The sequence below is a fragment of the Scatophagus argus genome, chromosome 12 (assembly GCF_020382885.2).
Source record: "Scatophagus argus isolate fScaArg1 chromosome 12, fScaArg1.pri, whole genome shotgun sequence".
Classification (NCBI taxonomy): domain Eukaryota; kingdom Metazoa; phylum Chordata; class Actinopteri; family Scatophagidae; genus Scatophagus; species Scatophagus argus.
Window position 1 is genome coordinate 14,539,653 of NC_058504.1, and position 20,790 is coordinate 14,560,442.

At 41.4% G+C, this 20,790-nt stretch overlaps 2 protein-coding genes across 3 annotated transcripts in view; both read right to left on the bottom strand.

Annotated features, from left to right (window-relative positions):
* Nucleotides 1-197: 197 nt before the first annotated feature.
* On the bottom strand, nucleotides 198-15,524 carry atp10b (ATPase phospholipid transporting 10B). Its single transcript, XM_046405945.1, has 21 exons — nucleotides 14,992-15,524; nucleotides 12,066-12,270; nucleotides 11,643-11,728; nucleotides 11,236-11,342; nucleotides 10,302-10,433; nucleotides 9,925-10,052; nucleotides 9,384-9,636; nucleotides 8,433-8,632; nucleotides 6,855-7,028; nucleotides 5,628-6,162; nucleotides 5,388-5,488; nucleotides 5,173-5,299; nucleotides 4,867-5,051; nucleotides 3,098-3,365; nucleotides 2,929-3,005; nucleotides 2,718-2,843; nucleotides 2,436-2,636; nucleotides 2,231-2,311; nucleotides 1,995-2,099; nucleotides 1,562-1,749; nucleotides 198-710 (listed from the first exon to the last, which is right to left on the bottom strand). The coding sequence occupies exons 1-21, from the start codon at nucleotides 15,390-15,392 to the stop codon at nucleotides 389-391; spliced, it is 4,002 nt and encodes a 1,333-aa protein (XP_046261901.1). The 5' UTR covers nucleotides 15,393-15,524; the 3' UTR covers nucleotides 198-388.
* Nucleotides 15,525-18,287: 2,763 nt separating this feature from the next.
* The window catches only part of gabrb2a (gamma-aminobutyric acid type A receptor subunit beta2a), a 30,323-nt gene continuing 27,820 nt past the window's right edge, over nucleotides 18,288-20,790 (bottom strand). Inside the window, exon 9 of one of the 2 annotated variants that reach the window (XM_046405951.1) lies at nucleotides 18,288-20,390. In XM_046405951.1, the coding sequence (XP_046261907.1) occupies nucleotides 20,034-20,390 (357 nt within the window). In that variant the 3' untranslated portion in view covers nucleotides 18,288-20,033. The remainder of the gene's footprint in view (nucleotides 20,391-20,790) is intronic. The other variant, XM_046405950.1, reaches the window with a different exon arrangement.

A 20,790-nucleotide genomic window follows, 5' to 3' on the forward strand; every position in this document is an offset into this window, starting at 1 on the left:
TGTTAATGTATCTAGGTGAGAGGAATATATTAAACTAACTAAGCATTTTGTTCTGGAAAAGTGCCACATTTTGGAGGGGTGGGTGGCATGAGTAATTGGGTTACCACTGTGCTCTGAAAACCCATCAGGAAATTAACAGGCTTATGTGTTTGCTATGGCAGCTTATTATGAGGAGAGTAAGGAGAGGAGAACCTATGTGCTTTTTTGTCAAGCAGTTTATTACAAAATGAACTCATCAGCCCAACTGATGATTTGTCACAAGTCAGAGAGGAAGCGAGTTTCTCCCTGATTGCATTTATGTAAGATCACCCCACACAAATATGAAACGACTCTATACTGGGATATGAGTCCGTTCAAAATATTTACAAATTTCAGAATAAATAATCCTTCAAGTTGCCAACAAGTCTCTGTTTCTTATACTCGTAGAGATAGTTGTTGTGTTTGCGTAGTTTCCAGTAATAACGTTCAGTGTGAATTCATCCCCCATGACACCAGGGGCAGTGGGAGACCAGGAATAAATGTTCTCAGGATCCTCCAGGGTGGGAGAGGGTGGGGTAGACAGCCTTGAGCGCTTGACCTCCCCTCCGCCCCTGAAGCTCCTCCACTCCTTGATCCACTGGCTCTTGGTGGAGGGCTCCAGCCGGTCCAGATGCCTGGCTTGCACTAGCGGGGAGGGGCTGATAGAGTTCCTCAGCACGTGAAACATGTACCTGGGGGAATGAGTGTGGTGGAGAGAAAGTAGGCCAGTGAAAAATATGCAGCCCTTTGATGTTAATCAGAGCATTTCTTCCAAATAACACCACATTCAGACACATTGGCAACCGAGAGGAAGACCGAGTCGTGGTTCGGTCATTCCTGAACTTCACAAAATTGTTTAATTAGAAAGACTGTCTGTGCACCATAACAACCTCACGATTACACAACAGTTAAAGATCTGCTTAAGTCAAATACATACTCCAAAATGAGATAAAAATTATATATAACAATTTATAATTATTTATATTTATATAACAAATAAATTATATAATTACGAGCCTGACTGGCTTTAAACAGGGATGGAAAGAGCTTTACAACTACTTAAGGATCAGCTGAGTACAATTAAAATTGTAGTTACTTATCATCATCAGTGTGAAGTGATTTTTCTGCTTTCTTATTGTTTTAATTGAAGGCTTTTTAGGTCTAGGTGGTTTAAAGCAAATTAAATATGAGTAAAAAAAAATTAAATAGAATTTTTTCAACCAAATTTTGCAGTTTCCCATTCACTTTTTATTGTGGAAGCCTTCAGGAGAAAAGAAGATTATGGAAAAACAGGTTCAGAGCAAACTTAAATTCAACACCCTCCTGACTGTGAATTATCAGCACAGCTGTAGGGGTTGCTCTTTGATTCCTCCAAAAGTAAAGTATCTAATTTAAAAAAAAGTCTATATTTGTCTATTTTTTAGTAGAGCAAAATAATTACAGAACGTACATAAAGAAGCTACTCTGTCACAATGACAAGGGCACATTAAATTACTATCCCCCCCTGTGGAGTGAGAGACAGGGAGGATAACACTGACGGTACCTGGGCAGCAGAGCCACCACAGTGGTGATGATGCAGATAAGGTAGAACATGGGGTCGGCCATCTGGCTCTGAAGGATCCAGTACGGGTTGGATGGAGGGTTACAGGTGACACAGATGGCACTGTAGGCAAGCGTCACAATGAAGTACAGAGCCACACTGCCCACAATGATTACCCAGTGAACCACCGTCTGCAAGACAGAAACATAAAACAACAAGTAGATTATTTATAATGACAGCAATAATAAAAAAAAAACATTATTCTAATTTATGCTAAAATCACACATTTCCAGTTTTTAATGCTATAATATACAAATAATTGTTTGGTATATTAGTTTAAAGTGCATACAAACTGAAACAATCTAATGATAAGAGTTTTGGCTCGCTGGAAGTCCGTGATTCTATCTTGAAATAGATATCCATCAGCTCAACTCACCCAGGCTTTGATCTCTATTGACAGATGCAGCAGGATGGTAAATAACGAGACTGTGTTCAGAGGAGTTCCAAATGTAAAAACATCAATGTCTGAATCCTGGTAGGCCTGAGGAAGAAAACATTTAGGCGTTTTAGTAAACCAGTAGAATAACTGACAACTCAGAGGATGCACCACAACACATGCAACTTAGCAAGAAATATGGAATCAAAGACGAAGAAAAGAAATGTTTCTCTTACCAAGTATGGAATAAAGAAGCACACCAGACTCTGATAGAAGGCATCGAGCATGGAAAGCCAGAAAGTCGAAAACTTGTATTCCTAAACAAAGACAAGTTTAAATACACACCCATATATAAATTAAACAAAGATTCTATGGATTTTACTAATATAAACACATGGTTACTGATTAGATTTTGCGCTATTGTCTGTTAGTGCCACTGACCCCTGCGCCTTGTCCGGTCCTGTACAGCTCAGGAACACCTAGCAGCATCTCTGCAGAAACATCTTTGTCCATTATCCCAAACATAATGGGTGGTGCAGAAGTGAAGAAGAGGTTGAAGAAAATCATCAGCCAGTAGTCGATCATGGCAGCGCCGGAGAAGCCACAGAAGAACTGATACCAGAACAGGAGATTCACATAGGCCTGGGAGACACATTAAATTGTAGATGATTAGATCAGTAATTCAACTGTTATGTTAATTCAGACAGCAGATCGAAGACTTACCGCATTCTTATAGAAAAAGTAAATGATCATGTTGGCCAGTCGAGTGTAGCACCAGTGTCCGTGAACGAGAAGAAGCTTTCTGAGGTGTTTAAAGCGAGATATAGCGAAATCACTCGCCATCACCGCCTGCAGACAACAGAGTTTTTTAGACAGTGACAGTACTTGTAGTGGAAGAATCAATATTTTTGAGGATTAAGAACTCAGTTGTGACCTGCATGCCCTCCTGACCGGATATCCCGATGCCGATATCAGCTGCTTGGATCATGTTGACATCGTTCGCACCATCACCTGAAGCCCCAGAGAAGGTCAAGTTTAACAACAGTGTTTTACATATAAGTCAGATAAAAGGCTTTGCAAATAGCTCCACAAAAGTTTCTTACCAACAGCGAGGGTCATGACCTTCAGTTTCTCCCTGACCACCCTCACCACTCCGCTCTTCTGTAAGGGCGTGACTCTACAGCAGAGCACAGAGCGGCAGCGTTTCGCCAGGTCCACAAAGCGGTCCTGCAGGTCTGAAGACAGAGCCATGGTCAGGGTGCGTCCGTCAATCACCAGAGAGATGTTTGGGGTTGTATCCACATTACGAGGATCTTCACTGTACCTCCTCACCTCTTCCAGTGTGCAGTCCAAAATGGACGTGCATGTGAGCTGGAAAACAACAACTGCTCATTTTGCTGATCACAAAGTTGCATCGTTTTTATGAAGGTTTCCAAAGTAGAGTTAGTTGTAGAAAGTTAAATTTAACAATTTGGCAACAATGGATTATTTAAGTCATTTGTTTGTGCTAGCGGCAGCTTCTCAAATGAGACGGTAAACTAAATAACTTTGGGATTTGGATAGTTGGTCAGACAAAAGAAACAATCTGAAGATGTGATCGTTAGCTATAGGAAACATGACAGGCATTTTCGAATTGATCATTTGATCATTAAATGTAATTGTTAGTTGCAGCACAAATACAAAGTGAAATACAAATTTAGCCTGTAGGTAGTCTTGTGGTGACCTAAAGAAAATACATAATGACATATGCTTTATGTTGCAACTTTGATGTGACATCTCAAATAATCAAGGCACAACAATGAAGGCAGGACGTATGATATGTGCTGGTAAAAGAAACTGTAGTTTAAGAGTCACGTTTAAGGCGCCTGACGATAAGCAGTTACAAAGTTCTGGTCCCATCACACTCATCACTGCTGTGTTTAAATAACCACAGCCTCAGCCTTAGCCGAAAGGAAAACTGACATGATGCAAAAAAAAACAAAACAAAACTGGGTCACATTCTGTTATGAACAATCAAATGCTGGCTAAATTTCATTAGGTGTGGTGGGGTGATGACTGTGGGAATGCATCCCTCAGGTGGTCATTGAGTTACAGGATGGTAAAAACAGTTCATTACCAAAACGCCTCCACTCTGGATCATGAGCAAAGAGGTATTTCCTCTGAGGATTGAATATTAGACTGGTAATTAGATATGAAATCAGTGGATATTATATTGGGGCTACCTCACTACATTCATCATCACACTAGCCCCGTCTGAGAGGCATGCAGCAGCGCCTTTGTTCCAGAAAACTCCCAATGTTAGAGTGAGAGCCGAAAGGTAATGTCAGTGTATTTGAAGCCGGGGATGATAAGACATAGTGAGATTGTTATGAAGGACTCATTTCTGTGCTACCAGATCTTTAATGAGAGAAGCAGGGCCCTCACCTGACAACTTATCTTTCTCTGACCAAAATGTGAAGGTTTGACCTTTAGGTAAAATGTAAAAGTGGTCAAAAAAGGTTTGGTCATTTAAATTGGAAGGCGGTGTGCACTCAGAGGAAAAATCTACTTAACTTACTGCTTGGAAAACACATGACTTTTCCTGGATGACAGTCAAAAAAAAGAAAAAACAAAAACATCCTCTGAAACAAGCTGTATGTGACGTGAACATTTCTAGATAAAGCATGAAAATAAGCAAATAAAATTATTTTCAAAATGTCGCTTTAAGTGCGGCTGCATTTTCATATCATGTTTGATTTACTGTAAGAAATTCCCATTGTTGGTCTAAGAAATTAATCAGAGATGTACTGCTATTTATAATATCACATGAAGCAATAAAGGAAAGCAGCTCTGAATCAGCGAACCTCAGTGAGGCTGGCAGCAGCCTCCTCACCTTGTTTCTGCAGCTCATGTTAATCACCAGGTCTTCTTCTTCCAGTAGCCTGCAGGCATAGCCAATGTTGACAGCTGTCTCCGGCTTGTCACCAGTCAGCACCCACACCTGGATCCCTGCCTCCCTCAGTGCCACGATGGTGTCTGGGACGCTCTCCTGCAGACGGTCCTCGATGCCCGTCGCTCCTGTAGGAGGACACATATCGTGCACAGTTCATTCAGGCATGATTCTTAACTGAAACTTCACGTACAGTATGTTTTAAAACTGTTTATTATGAGTGATGGATGCTGAGCTGATGTGTGTTACCTAGCAGCGAGAGGTTTGTCTCAAGTTGCACAGCTGTTTCCATAACAAGCTCCTCTCTGTTGTCTATAGCAGCCAGAGCTCTTTGTCTGTTCACTAACCAGCTCTCATACTCCCTTATACTCACAACCTGCAGCACACACAAGAAAAAAATTAAACGAACCTCATCTAGTACATGAAAATTACACTTGGAAATATTAATATGTCAGTTTATGCACCTTCTTTGTAAAGCAAAGTGTACGCAGTCCCTCTTTGGCATAACAGTCCAGGTGATGCTGCGTATCTGCTGCTATTTTCTTCTGATACCCCGGCAGATGTTCTGAAGATTATTTGACAAAGACATATATGTGGATTCATTTTAATTATGAAATGGCCCAGGGTATCGTCTGACTAATAAATGTAAATGATCTAATAAATGTGCAATAAATGGATGTAAATGTGCTTTCACCTGCACATACCTGCATATGGTGTGCCAAGTAGCTCCATTATGGCGTAGTCTGCACCTTTAGTATACAGCACATACTCTTTGGTGATTGGGTGTCGCACCAAAATAGACATCCTCTTCCTGATGGAGTCAAAGGTCAAGGTGTCCAGCACCTCAAACACAAGGTCCTCCCCAGACGGTAGCCTCACCGTCACGCTGTCAGGGGTGCGGGCCAGCAGAGTGAAGCCATATGCCTTGGCTGCATACACCAGAGCTGCTTCATCTGGGCTCTCTGCCTCATAGCTCAGATTATCTGAGGCAGTTGCAGACTTCTTGCATTGGTTTGGAGCATATAGTGAACATGTCTGGAGGCCACTGACTTCTCCATTGACTTTTACAGGAGGGTTAAAATGGTCCTGTGTAACTGAGTCCTCTGAGACGGTACGCTTTCTCTTGGGCTTGTGCTGCCAAGAAGTAAAAATACGGCAAAGAGAGCCAGACGTTTTTGCCAGGCTGGACAAAGTATCCAGTGGGTTATTGGTCTGATGGGAGCATGGAAACCCACTCACCTGAAAAATGAAGCAAAGGAAACAGAAATTTTTAGATCAACATTTTGCCCAAAAACCCATATGGCGAAAACACAAAAAACTCGTCATCCATTTCCACTCTGTTTCTTTTAGAGCTCCTGCCTTTAATTACAAACTCAAGGGAAAATCCACATATTTCTCCCATCTGCCAGACCTCAGAACAGCACAGTCAAGAGCGAGCAGTAAAATTAATAAAGGCAACCTTGATTGCCCCTGCAAATCTCCCTTTACTATGTGGTTAATTTAGTGTGAGGACTTTACAACTGGGGCTTTAAAGATGAAAGAAAATTAGTACTGACCACTGATAAAAGAACAGAAACTTCAAGCTAAACAATTTGAGAAAACTTTTAAAATTAAATTAGATCTTTGAGGTTAATAAGAAGAATGTAAACTTTGTTGTCTTTGGTTGAGAGTGTTACTGATTGACTAAATTATGAAGAGTTCACCAAAATATTGCAGCCAAACACTGGATTATAAAATACTGGATCTGTAAAAATCAAAGACAGTCATAACGGCCATCAGTAGATTCTACACAATGTTTACTGAAAGAAAAGTTTGCCTTTGTCTTATAATTATGCAAAATGGGAGTTCCAGGAGAGCAAATCCTGCGTCCGTGTTTCCTCTCCCGACTGCGCCCTCCATCTCTACTTATCATCCACAGTTGCAGCACTCACCCTCCGTCTTTGAGCTGTTGCCATGGAAACCACCACCGTGTTGCAAATGGCGAGAGCCAGAAAAAAGTCCAGGTAAGGATCTATCTTCCGGCTGTCGCTGCTGCTGCTGCTAAGGCTGCTCTCTGCCCTGCTAATCTCCTGAAACAGCTTCCTGTCTGGAATCACCTCTGTTTCCTGTTGGAGTAAAAGTTAATCACTTTTTTAATTAAAAGCTCATGTTGATAAACTGTTTCTTGTTTCTATTCAGCTTTCACTGATTTGACATGGCAGGATTGGAAAGTTTTGAGCTTTAAACAGCCTCATACAATTTGGTTTTTCCCATGTACAAGGAAAGATTACGATAAGTACAGAAGGTAGGGTGACGGGATGTTTTCATTCATGGAAATATTTTGCTCTGTTAGAGACACAGCATGAGAAAGATGGGCTCTGCACTGCCTTGCTGGAATAAACACAAGACTTTTTCTGCCTCAGCCTGTATCTCCAGGCCTCTGCTCTTTGCGCTGTGGACAAAAATAGACACAGAGCTACTCTACTGTATGTCAAGACGACAATGACTAATATATAGTGCACATTTATAGTTTATGTGACATCCATGGCCTGTGCCGAGCAATGCCCAGCGTGACCATATGTCCCATCACAGACACAGGGGCAACTTTGAGCCAAAATGGATGTGCTCATCACTGACAGCTAGCACCTCGGCCATCTGCAGCAGGGACTGGGACCATGTGGCCTTTAGACATAAGTATGGCTTAGATTTGGCGAGACAAATGACAGTTTGCGGTCTTTTGAGTGCGTATGTAGTCAGAGAACATATTTGAAAGCACATCCTTTTTTAGTTCTGGTCATAGGTTAAAATTTCACATTTATAGGTTTTAGAAACTTGTACAATTTGGCTCTATGCATGTATATACATAATTACATACCTGCTCCATAAAATCTAATCTAATAGATTCATTTGCCTTCTTATACAATAGCCTTATTTGAATCCACCAAATTACTATTATTTTTATCATCATAATCTTGTCAGCCCTGTGACAGAATCGCAACCTCTCTGTATGTATCTAAGGTGGATAAGCTCAATTCCCTCATGACCATGAGCAAGATAACCAGTTGAATAAATGAATAGACAGATAAAGCTGACATTTCCATACTGATAAACATATCTTTAATAATGGTGTACACTGGCAAAAGATTATTTTAAACTCAATAAGGAAATTATAAGTAATTTCCCTAATTCATAGTGGTAAGACATGTCTCAGTCGTGGTTCCATCTCATTACACTGGGGTTGATTGTTGTATGCCAGTTTATAATATAAAAATGCACTGTCATGTTTTCTTTTAAGCTACTAAGTCATGATTATGACTGTATGGACATTCAGTCAAAAGGTATGAGTTTAATTTGTGGGCCCATCTGAGTTGCCTTGACTAAACTACCTGACTTCACCTCCTGTATGAGCAGCAAGTGAAATGGTGATGACCATTTAAGCTGACTGCACTATAAAATTAAGAAAAGGGAAACACACAATCCCGCCACACTAAGAATGAAGTATCTGCATTTTCCTCCTGGCTGAATCCTACCAGTGGACTGCTGAAGGCCACATCACTCTGGGCTCTTCCTGTGATCTTGCTCTTGCGTTGATGGCTGTGGCTATGTTGCGTGTCCTCGGGGTTGGTGTCCTCAGTATCCAGGGACCAACCAGTCTTTGGGGGTTGTGGCTGCTGGTTGAAGATGATGTTCTCCTCTGACTCTGGATCTTCAAGGACAGCTAGGCGGATGGCTGCAAAAATCCCCCAAAATACGTTAATACATATATAACCAGGCCAGCATAGATTTCATAATACATGTATCAGACATTTCTTCATTGTAGTCTGTATATTCTGTAATTTTGATGGTCTGTTCAGTGCAGGATACATTTTTTGCATTTCTGCCCATCTTCTGTGGCTCCCTGCTGAAAGTTTTTTTTTTTTTTTTTTAATCAAGTTGTTGTCGGCTAAATACTGTCAGCTTTGCTAAGATTAGCAGGCATATATTCATACACTGATGATAGCCTGTGCTAGATAACACTGGATATACCAGTGTCATCTTGTGATGTATTGTAAATAAAAGTACATGTCTGGAGGTAATCAAACATTTGGGTGTGTGTGTGTGTATGTGTGGGTTTGTGGTATGTGTCTGCAGCTAATCTCAAATAATGGTGAACCCATCAGCCGAAAAGTTTTTGGAGATATCTGTGACTGTATGCTCAAGGACCTCTCATGGTTGTGGTGGTTCATAATTTTTTAAAGACCTATTTTATTGACTTCTCTGCTTTATACTGCCATTGACTGCTGGCTCCTCACTCCTCTTAACTAGCCAATAGGGGCCATAAGCGATCGACAACAGCTGGCAGAGATCTGCACTCTAATGCAGCGCTCCTATCTTTCAGCAATAAGTTCCCCACATGTCCTGCAAAAAACTGTGAAAAGCAGTGAAAGGTGCTACAACAGCTCATTTTTGGTTAAATAAAATTGCACAGTTTGAAGGATTACCGTTTTCTTTGTGTGGGTACTCTGTGCCCATGATGGAGCATCTGCGAAATACCATCTTGTTCTCAGTGAGGGTGCCTGTTTTGTCTGAGAAGATATATTCGATCTGTCCCAGGTCCTCTGTGATGTTCAGAGCCTTACACTGCACGCGGCTGTCTGTCTCCTCATCGTACAGATCGATGTCATTAGTGATGAAGAAGATCTGACCTATCTTCACCAACTCAATGGACACGTACAGGGAGATTGGAATCAGGATCTGAAGGGGAGGAGAAAAAACGAAAACGCAGAGAAGAGAGATGAAAGTAAGCAAGAAAGAGGTGAGCGCAGAAGGGAAGAGAAAAGGAGGAGACGGGATAACAAGTGACAAGAGAAGTGATGAAAAAATGAAAAATGAGAGTAAAGTGGAAAAGAGACAATGGAAAGAGAAGATGATGGAGGAAATCAGGAAAAAAAAGAGAAGAAGAGAGTTTAAGTTTCAGAACGTTTAAGAAATCAAGAAAAACACTAAATGTTCTCTGTCATACACACAACCAGTCTCCTCCACCTGCAGCAGGATGATCATAGTGAAGAACATGTAGAAGCCAGACAGACTGGGACTGTCCAGGAGACCGTTGCTGTTGGGGACCAAGTAAGGGGGCACACCAGGCAGTGCCTTTAGCCATAAGAAATGACCTGCATGCGTGAGGACAGGGGGATTAATCACACCGACTGTCGCACAGGGAAGAGAGCTATTTTTGGCACCACACCTTCCCCCTTCTCCTCCCTCATCCCCTAGTACGTGTTTGGGCCTGTGGCCAAAGTGAGGGTTTTTTTCTTTTGTTTGTTTTTCAAATTAAAAATCACTTTATAAATGTAAAAGCTTTAATCATGAATCAGTCTCCATAGTGATTTTACGCTCAAGTTATGTAATTTATCACTGACCCAGTGCCCCAACAAGACACATGGTGAAGAGGAGAACGAAGCAGAAGATGACGTCCATGTTCAGCTTCCGCTCTAGCCTGCTGCGCTTGTATCTTGGTCCATTGTTGTTGAGCATGGACTTGGTTTCATGGCCTTAAAGTTGGGATGAGAAGATATTTATTCAGTTAGAGCAGACATTGCGGTAAGTAAAGGGAAATGGGATATTGTATCCTAAAACATGTGCAAGGTTGGAAAACAGGGCTGTAACCTTCACTGAGGACACTGGGGTATTATATTAAGAGAAATTTACTTTGTCATTACACACGTTATACATGTTTTAACCATGCTAGCAGTGTACATAGACAATGCCATGTCAGACCGTACCGATTATTTGTATACTATTGACTTTGATGATGCCCCTGACTTGACACAAAATAGTAATCTAATAGTATAGACATTCATGATTCCCAGATGGTGTATCATTGTGATTACTTTTTATATATTGCCTTTCTCAAAATTGTAAGTCCTCCAGTACTTTGTTTTATGACTAAAAGTGAAAAGTACTGAAAGTGAAAACAGACAGCTGGCTTCCTTTACGAAGCTGGCTCCATGTGTTATTGCCGTTGGCATCACAATCGTAAAGACAGATGTGGCCAAGACAAATGTGTAAATAGACAAAACACAACCAAATTATGAACACATCTTCATCAATTTCACTCCATCAATTTATTGCGTTTGTTTTGATTGGTGTGGACGTTTTCCTAATTTACTTGTGTTTTGTCCATTTACATGTGTCTACTTGAGGTCCATTGGGCTCTCTCAGCCACTGTTCAAATGGGTCACTTCATGTCAGTTTTGACCTCAGCATTTCTGAGATCCTGGCTACGGCCCAGAACAAACACAGTAAAAGTTCAAGGTTACAGCAGTGAGGCAGTTGAGAAAATGGAGAATATACCTGCATACACCACAAAACCAACAGCGTAGTCCGTGTTTCTCACTGTGCAGCCTCGCAGCAGCAGACTCTCAATTCCAGCGCCCACCTTCTCCTTATCAGGTTTCTCTCTGCAGCAGGAGAAAGTGAGAAACCTCCTTTGTACTTGTGAGATCTTGTTAGATATTCATTAATGCTTATATATTTCCCATTAGCAATTCTCCTGCTTTATGGCCATAGTTGGACTGCATAGGTAGACCGAGCGCTGCAGTGCCCAAGGAAATCGATTATAGTCTATTACAGCCCCAAAAATGCCTCTGGGGGCATCAGAAAGTGCAGTGAGTGGGTTGGAATTAGTTTTGCTCGGGTGATCTGAAAGGTTCAAAGAAACTGTTTTGGGAGTCCATGTGATCTATATACTTGATACTCACACATAGCACTTGAAATGATTCAGATTATTGTTGGGTCTTTCGCACACCACAATGCTGTTGAAACTTTCTGGTTCAAATTCAGGATCCTGGGAAATGAGAGGAGGTTGAAACAGTGTAACTGGAAGCTTTTTAATGTACAGTAACTTAACCTGTACTTCCAAACTGATAGAAAGATTAATAAATGCAAGAAACAACTGTGATCGATGTATTTGCACCTAAGGTATGTCATCCAGCAGGTATGTCTTTACTGATTGTCATTAACCCCTGTAAGTACATATTGTAGTTAGTGTGTACTTCCAATTCAATTCAATTTATTTATTTATATAGTGCAAAATCAGAAATCAGAAAGACGAGAAAGATGAAGTGGAACAGAAGCCAGTGAATAAAGAAAAATGAAGCTGAAAAGAGGTAGGTAATCCTCACCGAGATACAGAGGCCAGACATCGCCCTCCTCTGCTTCAGGTTGCTCTCCCCATCCAGGTTGGCTGTCTCTATGTGACATACACCACTGGGGTCTGATGTGTGGATGAGGAGGAGGTCTGCAGGAACAATCTCATTACAAACCACCTTCACAAAATCGCCCACTCGGACATCTTTCCAATGCCTCTCCATAAACTGTTTTGCTTTCCTGAAATCAGACATGTCAGATACCAACAATCATTACAGATTATTTTTATGAAGAGACACAACTACAAATACAATATTGACATAGTGGGTGTATTTTGTCTGTTTAAGAAATCAAATGAAATACTGTCTCACTCCTCACGGATTAAAAAAAAAAAAAATAAATAAAAAAATCACAGCAGCTGTTAAAGTTAGGGAGTAAACAACAGGACCAAATGAAAAATCAATGCTGTTATTTTTGGAAAGTGGCCCAGACGTGTTTTGTGTGTTTTAGAATTAGGGAACTTTTACAGGAGATTTATAAGGGGTAGAAACACAGTACAAGCTGAGGCTTTTCACAGGGTGTGAGGCTTCCCAGAGAGCCACATGTTTTATGGTTTGAACCTGCACGTCAAGCTGACAAACCACCAGTGACAGAGGGCTGTAGGTATGCTGCCCTGCATGTAGGACCTGATCAGGTGGCTGCCGTTTAACACCACACCTCATCCCGACAAAGGGGGTGGGGGGATGGGGTTGGCGGAATATGTATTTTTAGTGCAACGTGTTTCCATTACAATTACCAAGTTGTACAAATATTCTCTCCCGTCAGGCAAGCTTTGTGTATGTCAGGAAGACTTACTAACAGTTTCCAGTTATAGGAGGCCCATTTCTCAAAGGTGTGTTCTCACATTGCAGCATCGAGTACATTGCATCCGAGACATGATGAGAATAAATATCTTACTGTTCTGAAAAAATTATCGGACATCTGGGAAAATGCACTTATTTGCTGAGTGTGATATGAGAGTAGTACAGGCACTCCCATGCCTATACAGTAAATATGAAACTAAATCCAGAAGCTTAGTTTAGCATAGCCAGTTAGAAACAGGGAAACAGGGTGCCTGGCTCAATCAACAAAAGTTGTAAAAACAACAATTGTTAGTTTTAGTGGAGTTGTTGTGCAGCACTTTTTCCTTACACACTGGTTTTTATATCAATTAAATTGACGTGTGAGGTTTAGAGGAATTTCTTACCTTTACCCTGTACCAGACTTTGTGCTGAGCTAAGCTAATGGGCTGCTGGCTACAGCTTCATATTTAACAGACACTGATCTTTTCATCCAGCTCTTTGCGAGAAAACATTTATGTGTTTTTCCAAAAATGTCAGACTTTTACCTACAGACTTTTGAGGTACATGTCTTGCCAAACAATGTCTTCATCTGTCTAATCATCCAAGTTGAACACACTTCTGATGTATAAAGAGATGAAAGGAAAATTGTGTCACTATTTTTTTTTTTTTTTTTTTTTTGTTTACCACCTGATGTTTTCTTTGTGATAAAGCCTCACAAAACATTTTGTGGAGGAAACAACTCTTCAGATAACCTGTTTGGTTTGCTGATAGAGGTGATATGAGTCACATTCATACGTCCAATAAAAGAATAAGAAACAGGAACAGCCTGTGAGGTGTGGTGACTGGTTCTAATGACAACAACTCTAGACATATTTAACAATATAATAACTTGAGTTTGGCACTCATTCAGTCAGCTTGATTACGTTGGCAGCTGCTGTCTTTCATGTTTGTTTGAGTGAGTGTAGGCAGGGATGAGATAGACAGGATGAACCTGAAGATAAAGCAAGGCATGCTCAAAAACACACACATACTTCACACCTCTGTGAAAACAACATGCAGGTGAAGGGTGATGGGAAATAAGGACGTGCATCTGCAAAGGTCTGATGAATTAATTCTCTCATCTGACTGCATTCCATGCGGGCCTTTACGTGCAGTGCAAGGATGAATGGCAGCTTACCGAGACAGAGAGAAAAGGCAGCGTGTGAAAGTCTTAAATTTATTCGTGAGCTACTTCTGGAAACATTTGTATACTTCAAAGAAATCCCAGCTAATCGATGCTGTTCTAATCTTTACAAGCCCAAAATGGAGCTTTAGCATCCCCCACCCAGCGAGCCATGGGGGACCCACGAGAGCCTGCTCACCGTGATTCAACTGCCTGCGTGAGGCAAAGATGACTAGTGGCCACCAACAGGTTGCCGTGTTCTTCGAAATGTTGCATTCGGAGTCTGAACTGTACTTAAAGACCACCTGAACCTCATCACAACACACACAAATACAAACACACACACAATGGCATGATTTTAACCCAGCTGAGCCTGCACTTCCTCTTGGGTATTTGAAAGCAAACGGCTGCTGGTTAATGATAAATCTATGAGGATTCTCCAGTCTCTCATCACAGGAAATCCATATCCCCTCCTCCTCCACAATCACAGCAGTGAAAGGGTTGAAAATGACAGTGTTTATTCTCCTATGAGAATGATGTATTTTTCATCAGTAATTTAAAAATAGATCACCGCTAACCTTGGGTATCTTAACTGACGCAACAACCAGATGAGGATTTCATCCAATGTGCACAATGCGATGGTGAGAGATATTGTTGTGAGGCCCTTCAAAAACGGAATAGTCTCCCACACGTTTTCTATTTCTAAGTTAAAAATTCTCAATTCTCACAGGGTGCTGAAACACAGGGGAAGCAAAACACACACACAGAGACACACACACACACACACACACACATCTACATGTTCTCACAGATATCAGCATGCTGTTTGATAAGAATGATAAACACAGATGCGGAGGTGCTGCGAAAGCACCATGAGCGTTTACGCCTGCCACATCATGCATGAACAGTACAACACAATGAATGTTACCATGTTCAGAAGGTCTTTGAGTCATTTACCTGCTGTAGATTAAACATGGCATGTTGTTGAGCTTCCTGTCCGACTGGTACCTCCTGAAGTCTTCCCAGGCGTCCTTTAGGGCCGTCAGACACAGGATGACACAGATGGGAATTAGAGCTACCTCTGGCTGGAAGGCATTCACCACAGGGACAAAATTTAGAATGGCAAGGCCCACAAAGTAAAGGTTGGCCAGGCGGTGAAACTGCTCAAAAAGGTTCATGGGGATGAAGAGGAGGAGGGTGTATTTGGTGGTCTTGATGGCGTTGCCAGGGAAGTAGCGGTTGGGCTGCTTCCCCTTCTCCAGGCCCTCATAAGGCAGATTGGACACCAAGTTGCGGAGGTCCTTCTCCCTCGCCCTCTGACCCCTCAGAGCCTCTCTCAGCACACCCAGTGGGCTCATGGTTGCTCTGTCTGTTTTTCTTCTCCTCTTCTTACCAACTTTTTATTCCCATCCTTTCAAGTATTTAGAGCTCTTCTTTAGTAAAGAAACTCTTCCTGGGGCCATCCTCTCCTCAAATGATTCTCAGTGAATGTGTGTGGGGCCCGTAAGGTTAAAATAAGTGACAGCACACCTATTTCTCCTCTGAGTCCGCCCCTTACGTTGGCAGGTGTGTTTTACATTCCTGGAGCTGTTCAAATCTCACAGAGAGTTGACAAATAAGGTAGCAGAGATTTAGCTGAGTGCTGCAATGACTCAGCTGATTTTAATTTTGTCATCAGAAATCTTCAGCAGAATCACTGAACCAGTGGTATGTTCTCAACTCTTTGAAATTGTCAATGAGTCATTTTTACTGTCATTAATATGATACACATTGGTGTTGTTGTTGAAAATTAAACTGCAAAAAGAAATACAAGTAAAAAACACTTAATGGAGCACACAAAGCAAAGCCCTAAACTGAGCTAATATTGGCAGAGCAGAAAATTGGTGCAGTGGGTCATAAGGAAATCTGAACTGACAGCACAACACCGAGCAGAGCGCAGCGACTGCTAGGGGCAAACATGTACGAAGAGTCTGCAGAGTGTGAACGAATACATGAGTGAGAACCTACAGAGCCCATTCAGAAGTATACAGACACAATGTTCCGTGACGCAGAGAACCTCTTTGTTGTTCATAATAGAACTTTTCCCTCACTCACTGAAATCGGAGGTCAGCTATGGAAGCCTGAAAGGTGGACTTGAAAGATTCCTTGCTGACAGACACAAGCAGAGGCTTATGGAAGTTTCAGATGTTTATGTTGAGGGTTGAATCACGTCAATTATACAGCATGGGGTGAATGAATAAGCTTACGTGCATGTGTATGAGAGTCAACTAAGAGACTCAACGAAACAGCTTCTTGCACAGATGGTATGCATGTAGGAAGCCTTCTACTTCCTCATGTTGACATATGTTGTCTTTTCCAGAGGAGGTTGCAGAGCCTTTTTGGATGTGCAACGAGTCACTCATTTATTGTGACACAGTTATAGACATAATAATGATAATGATAATATGTGCCTGGTTAGTATTTGAGACAGAACATACAGAAACATTACTGGATAAGTTCCCTCAAATGGAGATAGATGAACCTACATTGTTTTTTTTTTAAATATATATATATAAAAATATGCCAGGTGACTCATGATTTCCTGTTTTGTCCTTCAGCAGCTGACATGGGCGGGTTCATCTCTCCTGGGTAGCTCAGTGTCTTTTTTTGACCCAACTATGTGTACAGCAGGGGAGTGTGTGGCGAATGAGCCAGACACTCCCTCTCACCGTTCACAGTCAGCTCTGGGTGGGTTTGGCTTGGCTGGCACACCGACTGCACAGTGACACAGCTGTGAGTCCACACTGCATGCACATGCACAGAAACAAATGACACTCTTGAAAACAAAACACACACATGCACGCACACACACACACACAAACAAAAAAACAAATGTTTCCACAGAGCAGAGGGCTGCACATTTCTAATTACTCCAGTGACATGGAAACACTAAAAAGTAGTAAGCATCTGCCTTTTCCCCACACTCTCACATGTTAACACTAACGTCCTTTTTGAAAAGATTATGTGTGTGTGTGTGTGTGTGTGTGTGTGTGTGTGAGAGAGAGAGAGAGAGAGAGAGAGAGGCCCAATGCAGCACAAACCATCTGTCTACTGTAGTGAGATAACACATCTCTGATACAAAGTGGGAACTATAGTGTGGAGCTGATCTTTACCAATGCATGGAGGAGGCTGGAACAAGGTTACATGTTGCATTACATCACTTTTTACAACTCTTTGCCTTTTTTGGTAGTTTTACACTTAAATGTTTTTATTCCCAGGAGCATCTCTCTCTCTCACACACACACACATACACAGTGCATGTGCAATGTTAATCAAAGCTGTGTTGGATGTCTTCTTTTATCTAAAAAACAAACAGCTATATGATCCCCAGACATGAGCACTTTCTCTGCATTACATATTAATTTGGCCTCCATTTACCTGAGCTGAATGAGAAAGGTCCATTCCTGCATATTTTAGGTTCTCTATGCATCTGAAGTTGGGCTGAGCCATTTAACAAATCCTCATTTCCTGCATATTGAATATTCCTAAATATTTCTTATTCAGAATGTTTATCAGATATTTCCTCAATTAAAACATCCTCCATCTGTTGGTATTTTATTGTGTTCTTCTGGTCCTCTAAGTTCAAAATCAAACATTAGTTGCACATTAGTCCCTGCTAGAACAAAATCCCCTTTTAAATATTAAATATTCAGTGTTTTGCACTATCAAATATTCAATAGCCTCCATTTAAGGGCTGTAACAGTGGTCAGATCAGGAAGAAAGTGCAGTGCACTGCAGAGTGCAGTCGATTTGCTGAGTGAGGGGAGGATGCAGGGAGAGGTCGAGGCATGGATGGATGGATAGATGGGTGGATGGCTCTCTATCTAGTCCTTTATATTTTTTGTAGAAGGCACTCTTGCCCCTTCAGCCAGCAGGCCACAGTTGATTACAGAGAGTGCCTCCATATCTATGGCTCTCTGCATTAATGTCCCCTGAGGCTGGGGCTGGAGCTCAGCCGTGCTGAGACCCCAGCCAAGCCCGTCTCAGCCCGGACCACCACCACTGCAGCCTCTCGCTCCAACTTCTCTGTCTCTCCATGTAGCCAGTAGTCCCCAGCTGCAGCCTTCACATCTCTCTGTTCACCCCTTCGTTTGCTTCGCTTTCCCACTCACTTTGTCAGGTTTAGTTGTTCACTCACTCATTCAGACAGTCAATCAGCCGTAAGGCCGACAGTAATCATGAACAGCCACACATTCATACAGGACACAGGAAAATGCCACCCGTTTACTATGTTATTGAAGTGATAGACTGAATTGAATTTTAATTGAATTTAGATACATATTCATAATAGCTGACAATCATTACACAATATATTTACAGTCATTATGAAATATTACAATTAGAATTTACAGAAACTTTGTACAAAATATGCCTGACTTCAATGCCTGGATAGTGGGGTCCTTGTTTAGTCATTTCTGGAGAACAAAACATTGACCCAAAAGTCACTGGTGTCTGGAAGTGCTTTAGTTTCAGCAAGTAGATGCTTTTAGAGTCCATTAAAAAGAAAGAAAAGAGAGAAAAGTCCAAAAAGTACAGAGTCAGCAAAGTTGTGAATTGTGTTTTTCTTTTTCCTCAGTTAAATTGCTCTTTTTTTCCTTTTTTTGACTGAATGGAACATTTGATCTGTAATTCAACTGCAAAAACAACAACAGAGACCCATTTAAATAGAATAAATCCATAATATTTACACAGTAATGTGAGTATTGATTTATAAAAATGAATCATCTCTTTTTCTTTAAACATGATTTATGTTTATCTACAGTTTTTCAAAACAGAAACCTAATCACAATGAAACGCATCATACTTCTATCATTCAAATCTACTGATAATGATGATTGTGGATTGCCATATTTATGCAGCAACTCTGGTTGCAATGAAACTCAGCTCATCCATCAGCAAAGTTCTTACACCAGCTTAAGTTGTGTTAAAGCCATTCTCCACTTCTGAAGCACCTCACACTATGGCAGAAAGTACAGAGGAGTCAAAAGTTCTCTTTAAAAAATAAATAATTAAATAAATGAATAAAATGTGGTGATGGTAAATGGACTTGATTCTGTCAGCGCAGCAAAAGCAAAACAAAAACTTGGTCAAAGCGTCAGTGTCCGACAGTTCATTTCTTTCATCGCATAACATGAGACAACTGAAGAAGCTTCTTCTGTTTAGCATTGGCACCATTAAGGCCTCACAGGGATGGTCAGAAAAAACAAAAAAAGAACTTCCTGACTTCCTGCTGGCCACCTGTTGTCATCCAGCGATGCTCAAACCACCCACCCAAGTGGGCCATACTAAGCCAAAGCTGCAAAATGGTAACTGACAGTTTAACTTCACCTAGTAAAACTAAAATGCTTTGCGCTCCATCATCATCGTGACTGAGGTGCAAATGAAACCAAACGTAAGCATGCTTTTAAAGGATGTTTTTGATATACAGTAATTATAGGAAAATAGACTATCAAGGATGACTCCTTTAAAATCATTTATAAAGCTTTCCTGGATGCAGACAGCTCAGCTACGAAGTAAATAGATACTAAACAAAACAAATCCTTAAAGTATATGCAAACACAAGCATAAATATTTGATCCACAGAGAGTAAGCTAAGAATGACAAATATTAGTGATATATTGAAATTCTGGAACAGGCACCATTTCAGTCTTTTTAAAACTCGCTCTTCTTTTTTTGAGTGTTTGTCAGTCGTTTTAAGGTGTTTCCCAGATCCTAAAAGAGTCACTGCTGACTGTAGTGTTGGGTGCTGCTGCAGTCCATCCAAAAGTCTTTGCATTCTCCACCCTTCTTCTAAATTGAACCAGCTGGAAAAAGTTGGTGCACTGTTTATCTCTCTCTCTCTCTCTCTCTCTCTCTCTTTCTCTCTCTCTCACACGTCAACTCTCTCTTGATCTCTCTCACCTTCCCTAAATCTCCCTCCCTACAAGCTGGCAACCGGACGCCACCAGACGCCACCGGGTTTAATGGACATAGTAGAGCCAGTAGACGACGTTGAAGAAGGAGAAGACGGTGGGGAAGATCATCCTGGACCACTTATCGATAGAGTTCACGTCGGACAGGTCTGGGATATTCACCTTGAGCTGGGAGGCTCGTCTCCTTAGGCGTGACTTCTTCTGGGCGTGGCGCTCCAAGGCGCTATGGCCATAGTTCTGGCGGGCCATGGCGGCCCTGCGGTACTGCAGTGTCGAGCTATCATAGGCCAGCATGGTGTTGCGGGGGTCTCCAGGTGCTCCCAGGCCCCGGGACAGATCCCCAGCACCACCCATCTCATTCTTCATCTCCAGTGTGCTGAAAAGGATGTTGTCATCGGGAGTCATCTGTGTAAGGGTTTATAAACAGGAGGAGCCATGAGAAGTTACTGCCAAAGGGAAATCTGAAAGTGTTTTTAACTTCAAAATAAGTCTAGTAAAATTATTATTGAAAGCAAGTGCAGCTACAATGGTCACTAAGTAATTAACTGTGTAAAAAATACTGATGAGGTGCTAGAATGGGTAATGCAAATGAGTCAAAAAGTGCACTACTTACAGTGAAGAAATATTTAAGCACTTTTAAAGCACTAAATAAATTATTGATCATCTGTCAATCAATATCTGAGTGATAATACCACCACAAGACTATGAGGTAACATTCCTAGAAGAGCACAACGCACTCCACAAACTAATTCTCATGGAGAAATCTTCATTGTCATCTCAGAATTTCAACCAGAGTGTGGTTAAA